General features: G+C 38.4%; 1 protein-coding gene across 1 annotated transcript in view; it reads right to left on the reverse strand.

Annotated features, from left to right (window-relative positions):
- Positions 1-4,718: 4,718 nt before the first annotated feature.
- Positions 4,719-19,517, reverse strand: part of LOC133547696 (beta-1,4-galactosyltransferase 1-like) — a 71,083-nt gene continuing 56,284 nt past the window's right edge. The window contains exons 4-6 of the mRNA XM_061893248.1: positions 11,625-11,747; positions 6,938-7,042; positions 4,719-5,442 (exon numbers count right to left, since the gene is read on the reverse strand). Of these exons, the coding sequence (XP_061749232.1) occupies positions 5,313-5,442; positions 6,938-7,042; positions 11,625-11,747 (358 nt within the window). The 3' untranslated portion in view covers positions 4,719-5,312. The remainder of the gene's footprint in view (positions 5,443-6,937; positions 7,043-11,624; positions 11,748-19,517) is intronic.

The raw sequence follows: 19,517 nt of genomic DNA on the forward strand, positions 1-19,517 counted from the left end.
GTGTTTCAACTGTAATGTACCAACATGTCCACTAGATGGAGCAACAACACTGTTTACATTTGTAGACTGTATCTACTGATCTGTGGACAACTGTAATGTACCAACATGTCCACTAGATGGAGCAACAACACTGTTTACGTTTGTAGACAGTATCTACTGATCTGTGGACAACTGTAATGTACCAACATGTCCACTAGATGGAGCAACAAAACTGTTTACATTTGTAGACAGTATCTACTGATGTGTTTCAACTGTAATGTACCAACATGTCCACTAGATGGAGTAACAACACTGTTTACATCTGTAGACTCTATCTACTGATCTGTGGACAACTGTAATGTACCAACATGTCCACTAGATGGAGCAACAACACTGTTTACATTTGTAGACTGTATCTACTGATCTGTGGACAACTGTAATGTACCAACATGTCCACTAGATGGAGCAACAACACTGTTTACATTTGTAGACAGTATCTACTGATGTGTTTCAACTGTAATGTACCAACATGTCCACTAGATGGAGTAACAACACTGTTTACATTTGTAGACTGTATCTACTGATGTGTGGACAACTGTAATGTACCAACATGTCCACTAGATGGAGCAACAACACTGTTTACATTTGTAGACTGTATTTACTGATCTGTGGACAACTGTAATGTACCAACATGTCCACTAGATGGAGCAACAACACTGTTTACATTTGTAGACAGTATCTACTGATGTGTGGACAACTGTAATGTACCAACATGTCCACTAGATGGAGCACCAACACTGTTTACATTTGTAGACTGTATCTACTGATGTATTTCAACTGTAATGTACCAACATGTCCACTAGATGGAGCAACAACACTGTTTACATTTGTAGACTGTATCTACTGATCTGTGGACAACTGTAATGTACCAACATGTCCACTAGATGGAGCAACAACACTGTTTACATTTGTAGACATTATCAACTGATCTGTGGACAACTGTAATGTACCAACATGTCCACTAGATGGAGCAACAACACTGTTTACATTTGTAGACTGTATCTACTGATCTGTGGACAACTGTAATGTACCAACATGTCCACTAGATGGAGCAACAACACTGTTTACATTTGTAGACTGTATCAACTGATCTTTTTCAACTGTAATGTACCAACATGTCCACTAGATGGAGCAACAACACTGTTTACATTTGTAGACTGTATCAACTGATCTTTTTCAACTGTAATGTACCAACATGTCCACTAGATGGAGCAACAACACTGTTTACATTTGTAGACTGTATCTACTGATCTGTGGACAACTGTAATGTACCAACATGTCCACTAGATGGAGCAACAACACTGTTTACGTTTGTAGACAGTATCTACTGATCTGTGGACAACTGTAATGTACCAACATGTCCACTAGATGGAGCAACAAAACTGTTTACATTTGTAGACAGTATCTACTGATGTGTTTCAACTGTAATGTACCAACATGTCCACTAGATGGAGTAACAACACTGTTTACATTTGTAGACTCTATCTACTGATCTGTGGACAACTGTAATGTACCAACATGTCCACTAGATGGAGCAACAACACTGTTTACATTTGTAGACTGTATCTACTGATCTGTGGACAACTGTAATGTACCAACATGTCCACTAGATGGAGCAACAACACTGTTTACATTTGTAGACAGTATCTACTGATGTGTTTCAACTGTAATGTACCAACATGTCCACTAGATGGAGTAACAACACTGTTTACATTTGTAGACTGTATCTACTGATGTGTGGACAACTGTAATGTACCAACATGTCCACTAGATGGAGCAACAACACTGTTTACATTTGTAGACTGTATTTACTGATCTGTGGACAACTGTAATGTACCAACATGTCCACTAGATGGAGCAACAACACTGTTTACATTTGTAGACAGTATCTACTGATGTGTGGACAACTGTAATGTACCAACATGTCCACTAGATGGAGCACCAACACTGTTTACATTTGTAGACTGTATCTACTGATGTATTTCAACTGTAATGTACCAACATGTCCACTAGATGGAGCAACAACACTGTTTACATTTGTAGACTGTATCTACTGATCTGTGGACAACTGTAATGTACCAACATGTCCACTAGATGGAGCAACAACACTGTTTACATTTGTAGACATTATCAACTGATCTGTGGACAACTGTAATGTACCAACATGTCCACTAGATGGAGCAACAACACTGTTTACATTTGTAGACTGTATCTACTGATCTGTGGACAACTGTAATGTACCAACATGTCCACTAGATGGAGCAACAACACTGTTTACATTTGTAGACTGTATCAACTGATCTTTTTCAACTGTAATGTACCAACATGTCCACTAGATGGAGCAACAACACTGTTTACATTTGTAGACTGTATCTACTGATCTGTGGACAACTGTAATGTACCAACATGTCCACTAGATGGAGCAACAACACTGTTTACATTTGTAGACTGTATCTACTGATCTGTGGACAACTGTAATGTACCAACATGTCCACTAGATGGAGCAACAACACTGTTTACATTTGTAGACTGTATCTACTGATCTGTGGACAACTGTAATGTACCAACATGTCCACTAGATGGAGCAACAACACTGTTTACATTTGTAGACTGTATCAACTGATCTTTTTCAACTGTAATGTACCAACATGTCCATTAGATGGAGCAACAACACTGTTTACATTTGTAGACTGTATCTACTGATCTGTGGACAACTGTAATGTACCAACATGTCCACTAGATGGAGCAACAACACTGTTTACATTTGTAGACTGTATCTACTGATCTGTGGACAACTGTAATGTACCAACATGTCCACTAGATGGAGCAACAACACTGTTTACATTTGTAGACTGTATCAACTGATCTTTTTCAACTGTAATGTACCAACATGTCCACTAGATGGAGCAACAACACTGTTTACATTTGTAGACTGTATCTACTGATCTGTGGACAACTGTAATGTACCAACATGTCCACTAGATGGAGCAACAACACTGTTTACATTTGTAGACTGTATCTACTGATCTGTGGACAACTGTAATGTACCAACATGTCCACTAGATGGAGCAACAACACTGTTTACATTTGTAGACTGTATCTACTGATGTATTTCAACTGTAATGTACCAACATGTCCACTAGATGGAGCAACAGCACTGTTTACATTTGTAGACTGTATCTACTGATCTGTGGACACCTGTAATGTACCAACATGTCCACTAGATGGAGCACCAGCACTGTTTACATTTGTAGACTGTATCTACTGATCTGTGGACAACTGTAATGTACCAACATGTCCACTAGATGGAGCAACAACACTGTTTACATTTGTAGACTGTATCTACTGATCTGTGGACAACTGTAATGTACCAACATGTCCACTAGATGGAGCAACAACACTGTTTACCTTTGTAGACTGTATCTACTGATCTGTGGACAACTGTAATGTACCAACATGTCCACTAGATGGAGCAACAACACTGTTTACATTTGTAGACTGTATCTACTGATCTGTGGACAACTGTAATGTACCAACATGTCCACTAGATGGAGTAACAACACTGTTTACATTTGTAGACTCTATTTACTGATGTGTTTCAACTGTAATGTACCAACATGTCCACTAGATGGAGCAACAACACTGTTTACATTTGTAGACTGTATCTACTGATCTGTGGACAACTGTAATGTACCAACATGTCCACTAGATGGAGTAACAACACTGTTTACATTTGTAGACTCTATTTACTGATGTGTTTCAACTGTAATGTACCAACATGTCCACTAGATGGAGTAACAACACTGTTTACATTTGTAGACTGTATCTACTGATCTGTGGACAACTGTAATGTACCAACATGTCCACTAGATGGAGCAACAACACTGTTTACATTTGTAGACTGTATCTACTGATCTGTGGACACCTGTAATGTACCAACATGTCCACTAGATGGAGCACCAGCACTGTTTACATTTGTAGACTGTATCTACTGATGTGTTTCAACTGTAATGTACCAACATGTCCACTAGATGGAGCAACAACACTGTTTACGTTTGTAGACAGTATCTACTGATCTGTGGACAACTGTAATGTACCAACATGTCCACTAGATGGAGCAACAAAACTGTTTACATTTGTAGACAGTATCTACTGATGTGTTTCAACTGTAATGTACCAACATGTCCACTAGATGGAGTAACAACACTGTTTACATTTGTAGACTCTATCTACTGATCTGTGGACAACTGTAATGTACCAACATGTCCACTAGATGGAGCAACAACACTGTTTACATTTGTAGACAGTATCTACTGATGTGTTTCAACTGTAATGTACCAACATGTCCACTAGATGGAGTAACAACACTGTTTACATTTGTAGACTCTATCTACTGATCTGTGGACAACTGTAATGTACCAACATGTCCACTAGATGGAGCAACAACACTGTTTACATTTGTAGACTGTATCTACTGATCTGTGGACAACTGTAATGTACCAACATGTCCACTAGATTGAGCAACAACACTGTTTACATTTTTAGAGTGTATCGACTGCTCTGTGGACAAGAAACATCTGCCCATGAGTAGAAACACACACCAACAAACACACACACAGAAGAGGATTTTGTACAAATACATTTGCCTCTCTTCCAAAAATGTTCTTACTAAAAAAGTGCACAGTGACCAAGTGCTTTTATTGTGAAAACATGAGAAACGTTTGTAACTTCCTCCATCTTTGAATGTTTGATAGGAAGAGTTCAAAGTTCATTGGGATGAGTAAACTGTTAAAGCAAATATGTTTCACGGCAACTGCTCGCCACTAACTAGCTTGGAAGCCATTAAGCGCTGATTGTCTACATTACACACACACACACACACACACACACACACACACACACACACACACACACACTAAGTGATTCAAGCTGATCAATAAATGATCGATATGTGACGGGACACTGATTGTCTGCATGAAAGTCTTGCAAAGTGATTAAAGCTGATCTTGAAGTCCAGGCTCACATTAAAGGATGACAATCAGTTGTCATGGCAACAAAAGACCATTGATTCAAATGATTTAGGAGAAACAGAAATTAGGAGCGGACGTTGACCACATCAATATTTGTCTGATCGATGGATCGGGTCATTGATTGACAGAGCGAGTGATAGGTTTGAAGGAAGCAGACAGAAACCAAAGCAGGTCCAGCATGTCAGACCGAAGGCACATTTGGTGGTCAGGGTTGGACCAGGTCCAGCATGTCAGATGTGTTGGTCAGGGTCTGCCAATGTCCACTGTGATGTTGGTGAAGAGATCCATGGTCAGTCTGGACACCAGCTGGTAGGACAAGGACTTGATGCCATCCTTGGTCATGGTGTCCCGGGTGTGGGAGATGCGGTCAAACCTTCAGGAGCACAAAGACTAATCAGTCACACCTGGACCAGCACAAAGACTAATCAGTCACACCTGGACCAACACAAAGACTAATCAGTCAGACCTGGAACGGCACAAAGACTAATCAGTCAGACCTGGACCAGCACAAAGACTAATCAGTCACACCTGGACCAGCACAAAGACTAATCAGTCAGACCTGGACCAGCACAAAGACTAATCAGTCACACCTGGACCAGCACAAAGACTAATCAGTCAGACCTGGACCAGCACAAAGACTAATCAGTCACACCTGGACCAGCACAAAGACTAATCAGTCAGACCTGGACCAGCACAAAGACTACTCAGTCACACCTGGACCAGCACAAAGACTAATCAGTCACACCTGGACCAGCACAAAGACTAATCAGTCAGACCTGGACCAGCACAAAGACTACTCAGTCACACCTGGACCAGCACAAAGACTACTTAGTCAGACCTGGACCAGCATAAAGACTAATCAGTCACACCTGGACCGGCACAAAGACTACTTAGTCACACCTGGACCAGCACAAAGACTACTCAGTCACACCTGGACCAGCACAAAGACTACTTAGTCAGACCTGGACCAGCACAAAGACTACTCAGTCACACCTGGACCAGCACAAAGACTACTCAGTCACACCTGGACCAGCACAAAGACTACTTAGTCAGACCTGGACCAGCACAAAGACTAATCAGTCACACCTGGACCAGCACAAAGACTAATCAGTCACACCTGGAACGGCACAAAGACTACTCAGTCACACCTGGACCAGCACAAAGACTAATCAGTCACACCTGGACCAGCACAAAGACTACTTAGTCAGACCTGGACCAGCATAAAGACTAATCAGTCACACCTGGACCAGCACAAAGACTAATCAGTCACACCTGGAACGGCACAAAGACTACTCAGTCACACCTGGACCAGCACAAAGACTAATCAGTCACACCTGGACCAGCACAAAGACTACTTAGTCAGACCTGGACCAGCACAAAGACTAATCAGTCACACCTGGAATGGCACAAAGACTACTTAGTCACACCTGGAACGGCACAAAGACTACTTAGTCACACCTGGACCGGCACAAAGACTACTTAGTCACACCTGGACCAGCACAAAGACTAATCAGTCAGACCTGGACCAGCACAAAGACTAATCAGTCACACCTGGACCAGCACAAAGACTACTTAGTCAGACCTGGACCAGCACAAAGACTAATCAGTCACACCTGAAATGGCACAAAGACTAATCAGTCACACCTGGAACGGCACAAAGACTACTTAGTCACACCTGGACCAGCACAAAGACTACTTAGTCACACCTGGACCAGCACAAAGACTAATCAGTCAGACCTGGACCAGCACAAAGACTACTCAGTCACACCTGGACCAGCACAAAGACTACTCAGTCACACCTGGACCAGCACAAAGACTAATCAGTCAGACCTGGACCAGCATAAAGACTACTTATTGAGACTTGGTACCTCTGAGGGTTGGGCTCGTTCTTCCTGTCTCGGTCGTGTCGGATCATGCGACACCTGCCCACCTCACCTGTGGGTCTGGAGATGGACATTCCTTTGGACGCCAGTCTGACAAACAAAAACAGGACTTTGACCTTAAACTGATACTGTTGTCAGGAGGTGATATTGATATCGCGCTGATATTACAAAAAGAACCTGATATTAGGGTTGGCATCTAAAATCTCCCAGAGAAGTGCTCTATACTGTACATCTACATGTGTATACATCATTTATACACACATACTGTACATCTACATGTGTATACATCATTTATACACACATACTGTACATCTACATGTGTACACATCATTTATACACACATACTGTACATCTACATGTGTACACATCATTTATACACACATACTGTACATCTACATGTGTATACATCATTTATACACACATACTGTACATCTACATGTGTATACATCATTTATACACACATACTGTACATCTACATGTGTACACATCATTTATACACACATACTGTACATCTACATGTGTATACATCATTTATACACACATACTGTACATCTACATGTGTACACATCATTTATACACACATACTGTACATCTACATGTGTACACATCATTTATACACACATACTGTACATCTACATGTGTACACATCATTTATACACACATACTGTACATCTACATGTGTATACATCATTTATACACACATACTGTACATCTACATGTGTACACATCATTTATACACACATACTGTACATCTACATGTGTATACATCATTTATACACACATACTGTACATCTACATGTGTATACATCATTTATACACACATACTGTACATCTACATGTGTATACATCATTTATACACACATACTGTACATCTACATGTGTATACATCATTTATACACACATACTGTACATCTACATGTGTATACATCATTTATACACACATACTGTACATCTACATGTGTATACATCATTTATACACACATATTGTACATCTACATGTGTATACATCATTTATACACACATACTGTACATCTACATGTGTATACATCATTTATACACACATACTGTACATCTACATGTGTATACATCATTTATACACACATAGTGTACATCTACATGTGTATACATCATTTATACACACATACTGTACATCTACATGTGTACACATCATTTATACACACATACTGTACATCTACATGTGTATACATCATTTATACACACATACTGTACATCTACATGTGTACACATCATTTATACACACATACTGTACATCTACATGTGTACACATCATTTATACACACATACTGTACATCTACATGTGTATACATCATTTATACACACATACTGTACATCTACATGTGTATACATCATTTATACACACATACTGTACATCTACATGTGTATACATCATTTATACACACATACTGTACATCTACATGTGTATACATCATTTATACACACATACTGTACATCTACATGTGTACACATCATTTATACACACATACTGTACATCTACATGTGTATACATCATTTATACACACATACTGTACATCTACATGTGTATACATCATTTATACACACATACTGTACATCTACATGTGTACACATCATTTATACACACATACTGTACATCTACATGTGTATACATCATTTATACACACATACTGTACATCTACATGTGTACACATCATTTATACACACATACTGTACATCTACATGTGTATACATCATTTATACACACATACTGTACATCTACATGTGTACACATCATTTATACACACATACTGTACATCTACATGTGTATACATCATTTATACACACATACTGTACATCTACATGTGTACACATCATTTATACACACATACTGTACATCTACATGTGTACACATCATTTATACACACATACTGTACATCTACATGTGTACACATCATTTATACACACATACTGTACATCTACATGTGTATACATCATTTATACACACATACTGTACATCTACATGTGTATACATCATTTATACACACATACTGTACATCTACATGTGTATACATCATTTATACACACATACTGTACATCTACATGTGTATACATCATTTATACACACATACTGTACATCTACATGTGTATACATCATTTATACACACATACTGTACATCTACATGTGTATACATCATTTATACACACATACTGTACATCTACATGTGTATACATCATTTATACACACATACTGTACATCTACATGTGTATACATCATTTATACACACATACTGTACATCTACATGTGTATACATCATTTATACACACATACTGTACATCTACATGTGTATACATCATTTATACACACATACTGTACATCTACATGTGTATACATCATTTATACACACATACTGTACATCTACATGTGTATACATCATTTATACACACATACTGTACATCTACATGTGTACACATCATTTATACACACATACTGTACATCTACATGTGTATACATCATTTATACACACATACTGTACATCTACATGTGTATACATCATTTATACACACATACTGTACATCTACATGTGTATACATCATTTATACACACATACTGTACATCTACATGTGTATACATCATTTATACACACATACTGTACATCTACATGTGTATACATCATTTATACACACATACTGTACATCTACATGTGTATACATCATTTATACACACATACTGTACATCTACATGTGTATACATCATTTATACACACATAGTGTACATCTACATGTGTATACATCATTTATACACACATACTGTACATCTACATGTGTACACATCATTTATACACACATACTGTACATCTACATGTGTATACATCATTTATACACACATACTGTACATCTACATGTGTACACATCATTTATACACACATACTGTACATCTACATGTGTATACATCATTTATACACACATACTGTACATCTACATGTGTATACATCATTTATACACACATACTGTACATCTACATGTGTATACATCATTTATACACACATACTGTACATCTACATGTGTATACATCATTTATACACACATACTGTACATCTACATGTGTATACATCATTTATACACACATACTGTACATCTACATGTGTACACATCATTTATACACACATACTGTACATCTACATGTGTATACATCATTTATACACACATACTGTACATCTACATGTGTATACATCATTTATACACACATACTGTACATCTACATGTGTACACATCATTTATACACACATACTGTACATCTACATGTGTATACATCATTTATACACACATACTGTACATCTACATGTGTATACATCATTTATACACACATACTGTACATCTACATGTGTACACATCATTTATACACACATACTGTACATCTACATGTGTATACATCATTTATACACACATACTGTACATCTACATGTGTACACATCATTTATACACACATACTGTACATCTACATGTGTATACATCATTTATACACACATACTGTACATCTACATGTGTACACATCATTTATACACACATACTGTACATCTACATGTGTATACATCATTTATACACACATACTGTACATCTACATGTGTATACATCATTTATACACACATACTGTACATCTACATGTGTATACATCATTTATACACACATACTGTACATCTACATGTGTATACATCATTTATACACACATACTGTACATCTACATGTGTATACATCATTTATACACACATACTGTACATCTACATGTGTATACATCATTTATACACACATACTGTACATCTACATGTGTATACATCATTTATACACACATACTGTACATCTACATGTGTATACATCATTTATACACACATACTGTACATCTACATGTGTATACATCATTTATACACACATACTGTACATCTACATGTGTATACATCATTTATACACACATACTGTACATCTACATGTGTATACATCATTTATACACACATACTGTACATCTACATGTGTATACATCATTTATACACACATACTGTACATCTACATGTGTATACATCATTTATACACACATACTGTACATCTACATGTGTACACATCATTTATACACACATACTGTACATCTACATGTGTATACATCATTTATACACACATACTGTACATCTACATGTGTATACATCATTTATACACACATACTGTACATCTACATGTGTATACATCATTTATACACACATACTGTGTATATGGCCCCCCAGATACAGGTTTTCTGTCAATGTGGCCCATGAGTCCAGTAATGTGCAGTAGTTAGTAGGTAGTAGTTAGTGTGTACTAGTTAGTGGGTAGTAGTTAGTGTGTACTAGTTAGTGAGTAGTAGTTAGTGGGTGGTAGTTAGTGTGTACTAGTTAGTGTGTACTAGTTAGTGGGTAGTCGTTAGTGCGTAGTAGTTAGTGTGTACTAGTTAGTGGGTTGTAGTTAGTGGGTAGTAGTTAGTGTGTACTAGTTAGTGGGTAGTAGTTAGTGTGTAGTAGTTAGTGGGTAGTAGTTAGTGGGTAGTAGTTAGTGGGTAGTAGTTAGTGGGTAGTAGTTTGTGTGTAGTAGTTAGTGCGTAGTAGTTAGTGTGTAGTAGTTAGTGGGTAGTAGTTAGTGCGTAGTAGTTAGTGGGTAGTCGTTAGTGGGTACTAACCTGTTGTAGATGTCGTCGTCCTCGCCCCCCCACCCCCAGTAGTTGTTGGGGAAGCCGTTGATGGTGAGAAACTGTTGTTTGGACATGGAGGACACGCCCCCAAAGTACTGCTTGTAGGGCAGCCTGCACACATGTACACTGTCAGCAAGTGCAGCCATCTAACTGTACTACACTGGCCTGTACTACAGGAGGAGGACAACAATGAAGACTTTCACTAGAGGAGGACGAGGGGAAGGATAGAAAAGACGTTACAGAAAGGGAATTTCCCAAGTCAACCAAGTCTTAACTTCCTCATTCTGCTTCACTTCAATCCTGCAAGTCAGTCACTTAACTCTGTCAAAATGTTTTATTACATGACTAGAAGTATAGCTAGTTAGTGGATAGTCTATTACATGACAAGAAGTATAGCTAGTTAGTGGATAGTCTATTACATGACAAGAAGTATAGCTAGTTAGTGGATAGTCTATTACATGACAAGAAGTATAACTAGTTAGTGGATAGTCTATTACATGACTAGAAGTATAGCTAGTTAGTGGATAGTCTATTACATGACAAGTAGTATAGCTAGTTAGTGGATAGTCTATTACATGACAAGTAGTATAGCTAGTTAGTGGATAGTCTATTACATGACAAGAAGTATAGCTAGTTAGTGGATTGTCTATTACATGACAAGTAGTATAGCTAGTTAGTGGATAGTCTATTACATGACTAGAAGTATAGCTAGTTAGTGGATAGTCTATTACATGACAAGTAGTATAGCTAGTTAGTGGATAGTCTATTACATGACAAGTAGTATAGCTAGTTAGTGGATAGTCTATTACATGACAAGAAGTATAGCTAGTTAGTGGATAGTCTATTACATGACAATAAGTATAACTGGTTAGTGGATAGTCTATTACATGACTAGAAGTATAGCTAGTTAGTGGATAGTCTATTACATGACAAGAAGTATATCTAGTTAGTGGATAGTCTATTACATGACAATAAGTATAACTGGTTAGTGGATAGTCTATTACATGACTAGAAGTATAGCTAGTTAGTGGATAGTCTATTACATGACAAGAAGTATATCTAGTTAGTGGATAGTCTATTACATGACAATAAGTATAGCTAGTTAGTGGATAGTCTATTACATGACAAGAAGTATAGCTAGTTAGTGGATAGTCTATTACATGACAAAAAGTATAGCTAGTTAGTGGATAGTCTATTACATGACAATAAGTATAGCTAGTTAGTGGATAGTCTATTACATGACAAGTAGTATAGCTAGTTAGTGGATAGTCTATTACATGACTAGAAGTATAGCTAGTTAGTGGATAGTCTATTACATGACAAGAAGTATAGCTAGTTAGTGGATAGTCTATTACATGACTAGAAGTATAGCTAGTTAGTGGATAGTCTATTACATGACAAGTAGTATAGCTAGTTAGTGGATAGTCTATTACATGACAAGTAGTATAGCTAGTTAGTGGATAGTCTATTACATGACAAGAAGTATAGCTAGTTAGTGGATAGTCTATTACATGAACAGAAGTATAGCTAGTTAGTGGATAGTCTATTACATGACAAGTAGTATAGCTAGTTAGTGGATAGTCTATTACATGACTAGAAGTATAGCTAGTTAGTGGATAGTCTATTACATGACAAGTAGTATAGCTAGTTAGTAGATAGTCTATTACATGACAAGTAGTATAGCTAGTTAGTGGATAGTCTATTACATGACAAGAAGTATAGCTAGTTAGTGGATAGTCTATTACATGACAATAAGTATAACTAGTTAGTGGATAGTCTATTACATGACTAGAAGTATAGCTAGTTAGTGGATAGTCTATTACATGACAAGAAGTATATCTAGTTAGTGGATAGTCTATTACATGACAAGAAGTATAGCTAGTTAGTGGATAGTCTATTACGTGACAAGAAGTATAGCTAGTTAGTGGATAGTCTATTACATGACAATAAGTATAGCTAGTTAGTGGATAGTCTATTACATGACAAGTAGTATAGCTAGTTAGTGGATAGTCTATTACATGACACGTAGTATAGCTAGTTAGTGGATAGTCTATTACATGACACGTAGTATAGCTAGTTAGTGGATGTGAGGGATGTAAAAGGCAGTGATGAGAGCCTAGCATCAGCTGCTTCCAATGCTAACACAGCATTAAATGAATGAATGAATGCATAAATAAATGGTTTAATTTGAGCCATGCAAACAAAACAAAATAATGTCATAAAATACAACAACAACAAAAAATATATATATATATATATATATTCACACCTACATTGTAAACATTACATGTGATTAATATTTTGTTGATGTCAAGATTGGCTCAAAAGGGAGTGGGAAAAAGTCAACTTATTAGGTCCCACCCCTATACATATACAATATAAATATATACAATATATAATACAATAATATATATAATATCATTCAATTCAGTGGTTGCTGCGTAGACGCTATAGAGTATCTATATATAATACATTTAAATTCACACACACTTCCATATATACACATATATATATACACACACACTACACAAATTATATATATGTATATATATGTATATATATATATATATATATATATATATATATATATATATATATATATATATATATATATATATATATATATATATACACTGCTTGTACACTGCTGCTGGAATTTTAATTTTCCTGAAGGAATCAATAAAGTACTATCTATCTATCATAAGCACATACATACACACATGAATATACCCTAAATACACACACATCCATCATATATACACACAACTATATAAATACTATATATATAATAATATATATAATATACACTTTTGTCTATACATTATTAACAGTTTCTGGTGCCTATGGGAACAAGCTTTCATTTTGACTGTGATATTAGTGGTTAATAGTGGATCTATGACTGTGGATCTGCTGCTCCTGATCAACAGGACATGAGGACCACTCTTGATATGTGTCCTATGGGTTAGCTATGTGTCCTATGGGTTAGGCTATGTGTCCTATGGGTTAGGCTATGTGTCCTATGGGTTAGCTATGTGTCCTATGGGTTAGCTATGTGTCCTATGGGTTAGGCTATGTGTCCTATGGGTTAGCTATGTGTCCTATGGGTTAGGCTATGTGTCCTATGGGTTAGCTATGTGTCCTATGGGTTAGCTATGTGTCCTATGGGTTAGGCTATGTGTCCTATGGGTTAGGCTATGTGTCCTATGGATTAGGCTATGTGTCCTATGGGTTAGGCTATGTGTCCTATGGGTTAGCTATGTGTCCTATGGGTTAGGCTATGTGTCCTATGGGTTAGGCTATGTGTCCTATGGGTTAGCTATGTGTCCTATGGGTTAGCTATGTGTCCTATGGGTTAGGCTATGTGTCCTATGGGTTAGCTATGTGTCCTATGGGTTAGGCTATGTGTCCTATGGGTTAGCTATGTGTCCTATGGGTTAGCTATGTGTCCTATGGGTTAGGCTATGTGTCCTATGGGTTAGGCTATGTGTCCTATGGATTAGGCTATGTGTCCTATGGGTTAGGCTATGTGTCCTATGGGTTAGCTATGTGTCCTATGGGTTAGGCTATGTGTCCTATGGGTTAGGCTATGTGTCCTATGGGTTAGCTATGTGTCCTATGGGTTAGCTATGTGTCCTATGGGTTAGGCTATGTGTCCTATGGGTTAGCTATGTGTCCTATGGGTTAGCTATGTGTCCTATGGGTTAGGCTATGTGTCCTATGGGTTAGCTATGTGTCCTATGGGTTAGGCTATGTGTCCTATGGGTTAGCTATGTGTCCTATGGGTTAGCTATGTGTCCTATGGGTTAGCTATGTGTCCTATGGGTTAGGCTATGTGTCCTATGGGTTAGGCTGTGTCCTATGGGTTAGGCTATGTGTCCTATGGGTTAGCTATGTGTCCTATGGGTTAGGCTATGTGTCCTATGGGTTAGGCTATGTGTCCTATGGGTTAGCTATGTGTCCTATGGGTTAGCTATGTGTCCTATGGGTTAGGCTATGTGTCCTATGGGTTAGCTATGTGTCCTATGGGTTAGGCTATGTGTCCTATGGGTTAGCTATGTGTCCTATGGGTTAGGCTATGTGTCCTATGCTGTGCATTGAAAGAGAGGAGGGGAGCCCCCTGCCAGAGGAGTTAACTACAAACATAAGATCCCCCACTCACCTGCCCTTCACTCCAGATAGTGTACTTGTTATGTCTCCTATGCAAACTAAACCTAAATAGGACTTGTCAACATTGGAAGAATACAACACTGTAGAGGATCTACACTTGGAGGAATACAACACTGTAGAGGATCTACACTTGGAGGAATACAACACTGTAGAGGATCTACACTTGGAGGAATACAACACTGTAGAGGATCTACACTTGGAGGAATACAACACTGTAGAGGATCTACACTTGGAAGAATACAACACTGTAGAGGATCTACACTTGGAGGAATACAACACTGTAGAGGATCTACACTTGGAGGAATACAACACTGTAGAGGATCTACACTTGGAGGAATACAACACTGTAGAGGATCTACACTTGGAGGAATACAACACTGTAGAGGATCTACACTTGGAGGAATACAACACTGTAAAGGATCTACACTTGGAGGAATACAACACTGTAGAGGATCTACACTTGGAGGAATACAACACTGTAGAGGATCTACACTTGGAGGAATACAACACTGTAAAGGATCTACACTTGGAGGAATACAACACTGTAAAGGATCTACACTTGGAGGAATACAACACTGTAGAGGATCTACACTTGGAAGAATACAACACTGTAGAGGATCTACACTTGGAGGAATACAACACTGTAGAGGATCTACACTTGGAGGAATACAACACTGTAGAGGATCTACACTTGGAGGAATACAACACTGTAGAGGATCTACACTTGGAGGAATACAACACTGTAGAGGATCTACACTTGGAAGAATACAACACTGTAGAGGATCTACACTTGGAGGAATACAACACTGTAGAGGATCTACACTTGGAGGAATACAACACTGTAGAGGATCTACACTTGGAGGAATACAACACTGTAGAGGATCTACACTTGGAGGAATACAACACTGTAGAGGATCTACACTTGGAGGAATACAACACTGTAGAGGATCTACACTTGGAGGAATACAACACTGTAGAGGATCTACACTTGGAGGAATACAACACTGTAGAGGATCTACACTTGGAGGAATACAACACTGTAGAGGATCTACACTTGGAGGAATACAACACTGTAGAGGATCTACACTTGGAGGAATACAACACTGTAAAGGATCTACACTTGGAAGAATACAACACTGTAGAGGATCTACACTTGGAGGAATACAACACTGTAGAGGATCTACACTTGGAGGAATACAACACTGTAGAGGATCTACACTTGGAGGAATACAACACTGTAAAGGATCTACACTTGGAGGAATACAACACTGTAAAGGATCTACACTTGGAAGAATACAACACTGTAGAGGATCTACACTTGGAGGAATACAACACTGTAGAGGATCTACACTTGGAGGAATACAACACTGTAGAGGATCTACACTTGGAGGAATACAACACTGTAGAGGATCTACACTTGGAGGAATACAACACTGTAGAGGATCTACACTTGGAGGAATACAACACTGTAGAGGATCTACACTTGGAGGAATACAACACTGTAGAGGATCTACACTTGGAGGAATACAACACTGTAGAGGATCTACACTTGGAGGAATACAACACTGTAGAGGATCTACACTTGGAGGAATACAACACTGTAAAGGATCTACACTTGGAGGAATACAACACTGTAGAGGATCTACACTTGGAGGAATACAACACTGTAGAGGATCTACACTTGGAAGAATACAACACTGTAGAGGATCTACACTTGGAGGAATACAACACTGTAGAGGATCTACACTTGGAGGAATACAACACTGTAGAGGATCTACACTTGGAGGAATACAACACTGTAGAGGATCTACACTTGGAGGAATACAACACTGTAAAGGATCTACACTTGGAAGAATACAACACTGTAGAGGATCTACACTTGGAGGAATACAACACTGTAGAGGATCTACACTTGGAGGAATACAACACTGTAGAGGATCTACACTTGGAGGAATACAACACTGTAAAGGATCTACACTTGGAGGAATACAACACTGTAAAGGATCTACACTTGGAAGAATACAACACTGTAGAGGATCTACACTTGGAGGAATACAACACTGTAGAGGATCTACACTTGGAGGAATACAACACTGTAGAGGATCTACACTTGGAGGAATACAACACTGTAGAGGATCTACACTTGGAGGAATACAACACTGTAGAGGATCTACACTTGGAGGAATACAACACTGTAGAGGATCTACACTTGGAGGAATACAACACTGTAGAGGATCTACACTTGGAGGAATACAACACTGTAGAGGATCTACACTTGGAGGAATACAACACTGTAGAGGATCTACACTTGGAGGAATACAACACTGTAAAGGATCTACACTTGGAGGAATACAACACTGTAGAGGATCTACACTTGGAGGAATACAACACTGTAGAGGATCTACACTTGGAAGAATACAACACTGTAGAGGATCTACACTTGGAGGAATACAACACTGTAGAGGATCTACACTTGGAGGAATACAACACTGTAGAGGATCTACACTTGGAGGAATACAACACTGTAGAGGATCTACACTTGGAGGAATACAACACTGTAAAGGATCTACACTTGGAAGAATACAACACTGTAGAGGATCTACACTTGGAGGAATACAACACTGTAGAGGATCTACACTTGGAGGAATACAACACTGTAGAGGATCTACACTTGGAGGAATACAACACTGTAAAGGATCTACACTTGGAGGAATACAACACTGTAAAGGATCTACACTTGGAAGAATACAACACTGTAGAGGATCTACACTTGGAGGAATACAACACTGTAGAGGATCTACACTTGGAGGAATACAACACTGTAGAGGATCTACACTTGGAGGAATACAACACTGTAAAGGATCTACACTTGGAAGAATACAACACTGTAGAGGATCTACACTTGGAGGAATACAACACTGTAGAGGATCTACACTTGGAGGAATACAACACTGTAGAGGATCTACACTTGGAGGAATACAACACTGTAGAGGATCTACACTTGGAGGAATACAACACTGTAGAGGATCTACACTTGGAGGAATACAACACTGTAGAGGATCTACACTTGGAGGAATACAACACTGTAAAGGATCTACACTTGGAGGAATACAACACTGTAAAGGATCTACACTTGGAGGAATACAACACAGAAGTAAAGTTGAAAGACAAAGAGAGAAAAATAAATATAAAGCGGACATGAAACAAACTGAACACTTAATTTGCTTTCATCAATAAACGACAAAAAATGTCAAACTTTGACAAATTGAAATGAAAAAAAACATGGACACTCAAACAAAACCTACTCAGCGGCCTAGTGGTTAGAGCAGGGGTCACCAAGGCGGGCACCAAGGCGGGCACCAACGCGGGCACCAAGGCGGGCACCAAGGCGGGCACCAAGGCGGGCACCAACGCGGGCACCAAGGCGGGCACCAAGGCGGGCACCAACGCGGGCACCAGGTAGCCCGTAAGGACCAGATGAGTCGCCCGCTGGCCTGTTCTAAAAATAGCTCAAATAGCAGCACTTACCAGTGAGCCGCCTCGATTTTTTAAATTGTATTTATTTACTAACAAGCTGGTCTCGCTTTGCTGGACATTTTTAATTCTAAGAAAGACAAAACTCAAATAGAATTGGAAAATCCAAGAAAATATTTTAAAGACTTGGTCTTCACTTGTTTAAATAAATTCATTTATTTTTTTACTTTGCTTCTTATA

Source organism: Nerophis ophidion, unplaced genomic scaffold (assembly GCF_033978795.1).
Source record: "Nerophis ophidion isolate RoL-2023_Sa unplaced genomic scaffold, RoL_Noph_v1.0 HiC_scaffold_154, whole genome shotgun sequence".
NCBI lineage: Eukaryota > Metazoa > Chordata > Actinopteri > Syngnathiformes > Syngnathidae > Nerophis > Nerophis ophidion.